Below are 9,078 nucleotides of genomic sequence, written 5' to 3'. Positions count from 1 at the left end.
ATTTCACTGTCCACTCTGTTCAAATGTGGATGAATGGTTACACATAGATGTGTGCACTGTACACACACTGTCAGAGCTGTGTGAGATCACTACCATCCTGCTTTTGTGGGGGTGGGTAGGGGTGTTAATTTTTTCCCCCATAGGTTTTTAACATTCTAAAAGCTCTTTATTCCAAAGATACTACAAGCTAGTCAGTGTATTCAGTAGGTGTAATGTATTGCAAGTTGCTTCAAAGGTATTGCAAGTACTAGTATGTACAACAATAAAACAGTGCATTGACATAAAAAAGGAAATGTACTTTTGGTACTTAAGTACTTCTAAAAGCAAGTACTTCTGTACTTTTACTGAAGTAAAAATCTGTCTTTACAACTTTCCCTTGTAATGGAGTAATATTTGACCAGCAGTATCTGTACTTTCACTCAAGTAATGGAGTTGAGTACTTTGTCCGCCTCTGGTCAGCGTACAGTAAACAAAGTTATTCCTGACCGTGAAGAACTGCTCAGTCAAACAGGATGCATGTCTGTGCTTTGTTTTTCATTTTCACCGTCGTAAACGAGCGCTTTACGGGGAAATAGACGCATAGTGGTGGGCTGGGTTTATGTCTCTATGTTATCGTCATTTATGTGAATGCAAACCCTTTATTTTCATGTGAAACCCTGCGAGTAATAAGCGCAAGTCTGTTCCTGCTCCTCCGCTGTTGCTACAGAATGACATAAACGTGTCGCTATGAGTTTGCTTTATCCACCTTTTTCTTGTCGTAAACATGGGCGCGGCCATTTGGAAAATATATGGGTATGGCTTCCGGTTTCATCTGCGTCCACTCCGTCCAGCTATTTTTAGCTGAGCAAAACAGTTCGTTTTGCTGCTTGATATTGAAAGTTGGTGTGTCTTATATTATTTTAATGTATTATCTGAAATTATGAACACACTGGTTTGTAGTGCAAACAGTTTTACCGTTTACTGCACGTTGTTATTCTCCTCGTTATTTACCTATAGCGGCTAATGAACCGGAAGTCTCACCCATAGGCTTACTTCCTCGTTGAAGAAAAAGGTGGATACCGAGAGAAAGATGATGGAACAGGAAGTAGCCTAAAACAACGTCTGGATGGGATGGCTAGCGGGTAAGCTAGCAACATAGTTACCGATTCACACAGAGAAGAAAACAAAGCTTGCGTCAAAGCAACCGCACGAACTGTGACTGGTGACAGGCGAGGTTTACTGCAGCTCAAAACAAAGCTAATAATTGCTGCATGCGTCGGATGAATCCGACACATTGAGCGCTTGTTAAAAGACCTACAACGCAGAAATATAAAGAATAAGCTGATGGCGGGGAAAAACAGTTCCACTCGTTCCAGCAAAAGAACTAGTTAATATGTCATATTGCATCATATTGCACTGGCCTGGGATCAAAGCATGTAACGATATCTTCAAGGTAATGCGTACTATACAAGTAGAACGGATTTTATTAGATAACGTGTTTACCATGTTGAGAAGCGAAATATAATAAACAAAAGGCACATTTTGCAGGCGAGCGCACGGTGGCTTGTCCCCTTCCCCTCGCGACCACCATCTCGTTATATCTGACGCATTACTGACCGTTCAGTCGGATGCTGAATTGTCGTCTTTTCTTGTCGTGCTCCACTCGGAGAGGAGTGTTGATGTCCAGGACGACGTTCATCTGTGCAGCCTGGGCCATAACGCCTGTGGGTCTGCTGTGTGTCAGTGAGCCACGGCTGATCCAGCGGCGATGAGAGGCGCATTCATGCCTCGCCGAGGTGAAGACGAGCATCCGATCCTGAGAAAACATGCCATCCGCGGAAATCAGCTGTGAAGTCACGTGCTCGCCGCCGGCCAATCAGGACAGGCGCGTTGTTTTGACACGCGCGGTCTCTTTAAAAAGAGCTAGATGCGGCCGCCAGGTGGAGACACATGTTTGCTGTTCAGTTTTTCTTTATTAGCGATATTTTATAAGGCATGTTGGGAACTTATTATATAATCGAGTACAATATATTACAAAGGTATTTTAGAAAAAAAAAATAGAAGGTTGTTTTCTATATTCTTGTGTACTGCCTAACCAAAATCAAAATATGGTGATGTATTTAGTTAGATCATTTCTTTTTAGCTGTACTTTATCCTTAAACAGGCCTAATGTAAGAGTGATATAAATGCTAATTTAAAATGAAATAATCAATTAGTTGAATCTCTCTCTCTATGATTTTGTGATGATGTTACAGTTAAAGTTTTGCATCAAAACTCAGTTAGAGGACAAAAGATCTCAAGGATCTCAAGTTTTGTCTCTCTCTCTCTCTCTCTCTCTCTTCAGTGGCGAAACATACATTATAGCAGTTAACGCTTTTATTTCAGTCCTGAATCCAACTGTGCAAAGATGAATGCCCTTTTTGTACTGACAGAGAGACCGTTTTTCACGGTTTCATGCGTTGTGAGAGATTGAGATCTGTTTACAATGATTGTGTTTATTGTTGGATTTAAGTATTGTAAAAACAAAAAGAGGAAAGGACGCTTGTTAAACTTCATTTTAGAACAAGCAAAAATGGCGATATATATTAGTAGAAGGTACAAAATCCTCTATGATACAAACTGTCAAGTTGAACTGCTTTTTAAAGGGCCTATAAAAGCAAGGGTAAGGAATGGTTTTGTTTTGTTTTTATCTATGAAGGAGTTGGATAAGTTTGAAGACATTTGAAGTGCAGAAAATTAGTTGTGAGTAAATGGCTTTATATCCATGCTGGTGAGGTCCAGAGATCTCAGATCCATAATCTCAATTCCAAAGTTCACAGACTTTGCATAAGAGAAAGGAACAAACACAAAACCAAACACAAATTCTTCTAATCACAGGTTAAAAACTACAGCACATCCTGCCAACAGAGGATGGCTTCAAGTTTACTAATAAAAACTATAGCATACAATACGCACAGTATTTCAACGGCAAATACTAACCATTTGAAGTTATTTCTCATTAGTAAGATGATCATTTTAGTGAATCACTTTAGCATTTTCACATAAATAATCACCTATAGCACCTCTCAGATTTGCATCTTTAAAACTACAAAAAGAACAATATTTGAATTTATGTGTGAATGACAGTACAATACAGAAATTGGTCTTAAGCATGATAATAATAATAATAATATAAATAAAAAGAAAACTATGAAATTATACATTTGTGTTAAGAGCATTACATGATTCATTTATTTGGAAATGTTGCCATTTTAAAAACTGATATCAGGTTGTGGGACGTATTGTGTCTCATGTCAACCAATATCAGTAAGTCGATTCACAGAAGGAGTTTTTAACTTTTAGACTTGTTTATCTATATTTATGATGATGCAACTCGCCTCTTTTCACCTTAAGCTCGCCTCTGCGTAGTGTCAACCTATAACAGAAGAATACAGAGAAATATGACTTTACATTTACCAAACTATAGCCTACTCACAAATGTTTCCATTAAGCGAGAACAGTCTCGTTAGCAGTGAGCGTTCACAAAATCTGCTGTTAAACGATATAGCCGACTGTAACAGAAGTTAGACGACAGCGTGATTATTTTTTGTCTCGCTCTAATGGCTTGTAATCAAAAGCAGTTACGCGGCATATTTCTGTGACCTTGGTTTCACTTTACATGCATTAGAGAACAGATGATGCAACAGAAGCACCTGGTTTTTCGTGCATTTCGATACTCGGCTCAAGGTAAAGTTTTAAAGTTAAGCAGAATAATTAAATAGCAAATTAATTTCAAATTTGACAAAAAGTATGTAATGTATAAGGTAATGACACCAGAAAACCCACAGCATATAAACAGCCAACAAGGACAGGGCTTGGAATAGCCTAATTGTCAGGTAAAACAGCAGAATACCTTGAGCAGGACGTCCAGTTTAGAGGTTCATCACTACTGATCGCTGCCTCCTGCTCCTGCCTGGCTTCTCAAAAGTGCTGGAGATTTACGGTCCGACCCTGTCTTATGGAGCCACAGTGACACGCATCGGATGGGCCCCGCCTCTCATCCGTCACTGCATCCACTGACAACCTCAGCAACGCGCTACTGTACAGATCATCTACAGCTAGAGCTTTTACAGATAAAATACCATACTAATCTAATAAAGGTAAACAAATTGGTCAAAACTGCACTGAAATGTTGCAATGTAGCCTATTTATTTGTACATATTTATTGTACATTCTGTAGGCTACTTCCATAAGAGCGTGAGAATGAGATGAGGGGTTTTTCAAATGTTTTTGCTTTATGTACATATGCACTTTGTTGCATTAGTATATTTACACGTCACTCGCATTAATAAAAATATAGCCTACAAAAGCACATAAAAAAATTTACGGCAACAATGTGCTGCTATAGCGCAGTAGGCTATTGGATGGTTCATCATACACACAAATAAATAAATAAATGCACATTCTGTTATTTATGACTAAACTATAACTGAGAATTTTAAATGGTTTTTAATGGGGGTATAATTTAATCCAAGGTGAGTGCAGTTTGTATTCAGAATCACTACCGTGTTTAGTCTTGTAAGAACATTCCGTACGTTATAGTTTCTTCTGTAGAGAAATGCTAATGACAGCCTGTTAAAAAAGGCTATTTTGGGAGGAGTGGAAAAGGGAGCTGGTTTGTCATTATCACCATCCCTAAACAGGAAAGTCTTGATAGCCTACTTGATGGAATTCATGTTAGCCTATCTAGAATACTCTACATTCAAATGAACTCTTCTGCAGGTCTATTGGGCAGAGGATACAAAATGAGACTACTGATTTATTCCGAGAGCATAAGGGCATCTGTTAATCAGTTGTAACTCTATACAGATAACGATATCAAATCTGTGACAATGTGAAGAAAAACACTGAATGCAAGTGTCCTTTGTTTCATTTTCATCACCAGAGTTCAATGAGTTCAGGACACTCACTGATGTATTATTTCTGCATTCAACACACACACAAGAGTGTATTATTTTTATTTCAAGCTAACCTTTTTATATTAAAAATATTTAATTGTTTCACATTTAAAAGTGCTTGCCTAATTTTTTTTTCTTTTTCAAATCAGTGCAAGACTAAAACAAAAGGCACTTGCATATAACTTTATCTAATCTTTACAAAACAAGGTCAAAGGTATAAAGAGATTGAGGTCATACTCACAAAACAGGCCCTCTCTAGTCATTAAAAATGCCCCACTTTCCATACTGCTTTTAGTCTCCCCCAAACACAATTACAATGCACACATACACAAATTCAGACAAGCGAGTTGTGCTTGTGGCTAATTCAATTTTACTTCTTTAAAGTTAGCAGAAAGTGTTAAATGAACAATATAAAAAAGGACCAACATTAATGCAAGTCCATCATGGTGTCTCAAAAACAGGAAAACAATACAAAACAGATCTCAACGAAGGTCAGATGTTTCTGTACCAGACACAACGCTTAAAATTATACACTGCTGAAGTCGAGAGGGTAGAGAAGTTGAAAGACTAGCTGAGAAGAGATTTGAGTAAAAACACCTCACAAGAATAAACATTATTATGGTCTGCTTATTTTTCTTATCTAGCAAGGTTTTATTAGAAAGTGCATTCCATCAGCTGATGGAGAATGGAGAGAATCAGACAAGTAGCCCAAAACACACGGCGTAAAAAAAAAAGAAAAAAAAAAAGCATATGATTGACAGCCACCTGAACCAATAAGAGTACTTCTCAGGTGAGGAGGGCGGGGCATGAAGGCAAAACACAACTTCATACGGGACAAACTACAGTTCTCTGACGTATAACAAAGAATCCCGACCAAATCCCCTTGCAATTCTCCCCATTTTCCAACAGCCAGCCATCTTTCACATGTCAGACACATGATAAACAATTCTTTGTCAGTTGCGCAAACCTCTTACTTGGGAGTAAAGTGCAGAGGACAGATGCCTTTGTCTAATGAGAGTGAACAAAAATAATTCACAATCAATCAATCAATCAGCCGAGTCTGATTGACTCAAGACTTTCAATCACTTTATCTGTGCTGCTCCTAATGTCACTATTTAACACTCACTCACACACTCATCATCTGCATGATGAAGAATCAGGAAAAGACAGAGCAACTAAAAAGCAGCTTCTGATACCAGCACCACAGTCATAAGATCAGTCAAAGACACACACACACACACACACACACACACACAAAGCTACACGGGCAGCAGGACTTAAACATGTGGTGTCTAATGTTATTACAGAGAACATCTGGGAGTGTTTAACCACAAGAGTTTAAATGTGTCCGCTACAAGGTTAGACTTGAAGAACCAGCTGGAGGATATGGGAAAACATCAGAAAGACTCTAAAATGGAACATAGAGAACAACTAATACGCTACAATAACAAATCTTCAATAAACCCAATTGAATTAAGAGAAACAAGGGCAACTATTCTTCAAGTCTATAAAGTCTTTAGAATAGTTGAAAGGAACAGTTCACCCAAATTTGTTTTTCATCATTTACTCACCCTCATGTCATTCCAAACCTGTATAAGTTTCTTTCTTATGTTAAACACAAAAGAAGATATTTTGAAGAATTTTGAAGAACTAAAAAGTTGTTGGTCCCCATTGACTTCAGAAGGAAAAGAAATACTATGGAAGTCAATGGGAACCATCAACTGTTTGATTACCAGCAATCTTCAAAATATCTTTTACGTTCAACATAAGAAAGAAACACAAACAGGTTTGGAACAACATGAGGACAATGATGGGCAATTGTGATGAGAAAATTTTTTTTTTAGGGTGAACTATCCCTTCAAGTCTTTTCAACAACACTAAATAAACAAATTAACCTTTTTTAACAGAACTGTTCTACTCTTGTAGTATAAACTTTTTTTTAGCATTAAACATACATCATAAAATATTTTACAACTGCTTTTAATTTATATGTTTTTGGCATACAAAAACCATACTATAACCATATTTTAATTTAGTAAAAACTAAATGGGTTTATGATGTTATATTAAACAAATAATGCTCCAATACATTTCCAACATGTTTGTGCTGGTCTGGTGAAAGTTTAAAAAGTTTAAAATGTTAGTATTTTTCTCACACACTTATTTGACTTCAGAAGACAGATTCATCAACTGGGGTCATATGGATTACCACTATGTTAGTTTTGTGTAATTTAACTTAAAAACTTTAACCCACTTTTGACCCATACACTTGCATTATATGGACTTGTAGAGATGGCTTATATTTCTAAATACCTCAGTTTGTGTTGCACAGAATAAAGTAAGATTGTTGTGAAATGTTCTGCTTGAAAAGTGTGCTTGTTGCAAATTTCATTTGAATTATCTAAAGCAACAGCATTTAGATATTTAAGTGTGTCTAAATGTTTTTTGGGGCCACTGTAAATTCGAAAAATTATTATTAATGGTAAAAATCCCAAATGTGTGTGAAAGATTAAAAAAAAAACAGACAATCTATTCATTCACCACTGGGGTCAACTCACCTGTGTGTGTCTTCATGTGCTCGTCGAAATACTGTTTCATGTTGAAGTCTTTGCCACACCACTGGCACATAAACTGCTTGTGTCCTATATGGATGCTCATATGAGACCGCAGCTGGTATTTGTACTGGAACCTCTCGTCGCAGTTCTGCACACACACACACACAAACAGAAATAGACAGCGTGTGGGTGGATGCTGTTTCAGCCTCACTTCAAATCAGGGCCAGATTGAAGCAATCCCAACTTTGTAATGCGAACATAATAACCTGTCATTACGGTTCATAAGCCTGTCATTGACATACTATTTATAGGAATCAGGCCAATCCCACTCATTCAGACTCTCTCACACTGCACCCTTAAGTGAAGCCAGTGAGCCCCACCCTGACCACCCTTACAGAGCGTTAACCCCCGATGCATTTCTAAGGAAAAGACGCCTCAACGAACAGCTGAGGGAAAAACCAAAAGACAATATTAGAGATGCAAAATTAATCTACACCGTGCGAACTGACTCCGACACTGGTCTTAACAGTGATGACGAGACAAGTTTCCACTGACAAGCAGTTCGTCCATCCACACTAGAGCTGCTTTTTTCACTTAAATATTTGCAAACATTTTATTACATTTGAATTCTAATAATTTCAGTCAGAAGGAAAAGATCAGTGAACACAAGATTTCTATACCAACAGTCCACAAGAGGGCGCCATAAATAGAAATTAAAGGGGTCATATCCTCCTGACTACCAGCTATGGAGTTTTGTCTTTTGTAGAGGACATAATGTTTTAGTGATTTCTCTGAGACATTACATGTCACAGTTTTATCTGGATGTCCTGTACAGAGCACATTCAGGGCTTTTCAGAGATACCAAATGATTGGATGTTTCACCATGACCACTCCCTCTCCTTGGTCTTTAAAAATGGCTGACATTCATTTAGTGATCAAATGTAACACCCTAATGGAAATATGATATTTTGTAATTATTTAAATCTGACTAATTTTCTAATTGTTTGCCATAAATCAACATCTCAGGAAAATGATATGGGGTTTAAAATCAAAATATGACCTTCTATTATAAAACAAGATGTCGATTTCATACATGTCCACTGTAGAGGACACCAGGACTTAAAGCACGTTTATTACACATTTTGGGAGACACAACAAATGAATAGAGAAAAAAATATGTATCAATATTCCTATTAAATATTAGATATTATTATGAAAATCTTGCTAATTATTACTCCCATGATTGCACTTATTTGTTCACTTTATGTTGCCCCAAAAACACATTAATATGCAAATTAGTTTATAGTTTCAGTTTATAGATACATTGTATATAATGGAAAAACTTGTTTATGGCCATTTTACACACATTTTGCATAAAGAAAAATGTTTTTTAAAAATATCTTTCATAATATAGTTAAGAATCGTCTTTATATAAAGTTTGGTATAAAAAATTAAAATTAATTTGTGATTAAAACAAAAATCCCACTCTTTTTGCCTTTTCATGTCAATTCATGTCTTTATTTTTTCTTAAAAAACAGGACTTTTTAAAGTCCCGATGTCCTCTACAGAAGACATGGCATAACATATGAATAAAATATAATTTTTCAA

The 9,078-nt window shown here is 36.8% G+C and overlaps 2 protein-coding genes across 2 annotated transcripts in view; both read right to left on the bottom strand.

The window, feature by feature from the left end:
* The window catches only part of LOC107568532 (protein NATD1), a 3,412-nt gene extending 1,534 nt beyond the window's left edge, over positions 1–1,878 (bottom strand). The window contains exon 1 of the mRNA XM_016254498.1: positions 1,597–1,878. Coding sequence (XP_016109984.1) covers positions 1,597–1,807 — 211 coding nt within the window. The 5' untranslated portion in view covers positions 1,808–1,878. The remainder of the gene's footprint in view (positions 1–1,596) is intronic.
* Positions 1,879–5,886: 4,008 nt separating this feature from the next.
* LOC107568200 (zinc finger protein 652-like) overlaps positions 5,887–9,078 on the bottom strand; it is a 16,019-nt gene continuing 12,827 nt past the window's right edge. The window contains exons 6-7 of the mRNA XM_016254131.1: positions 7,474–7,618; positions 5,887–5,924 (exon numbers count right to left, since the gene is read on the bottom strand). Coding sequence (XP_016109617.1) covers positions 5,887–5,924; positions 7,474–7,618 — 183 coding nt within the window. The remainder of the gene's footprint in view (positions 5,925–7,473; positions 7,619–9,078) is intronic.

This window comes from Sinocyclocheilus grahami, unplaced genomic scaffold (genome assembly GCF_001515645.1).
Source record: "Sinocyclocheilus grahami isolate Dianchi unplaced genomic scaffold, SAMN03320097.WGS_v1.1 scaffold27.1, whole genome shotgun sequence".
Taxonomy (NCBI): domain Eukaryota; kingdom Metazoa; phylum Chordata; class Actinopteri; order Cypriniformes; family Cyprinidae; genus Sinocyclocheilus; species Sinocyclocheilus grahami.
This window is presented reverse-complemented; position numbering and strand designations above follow the sequence as displayed.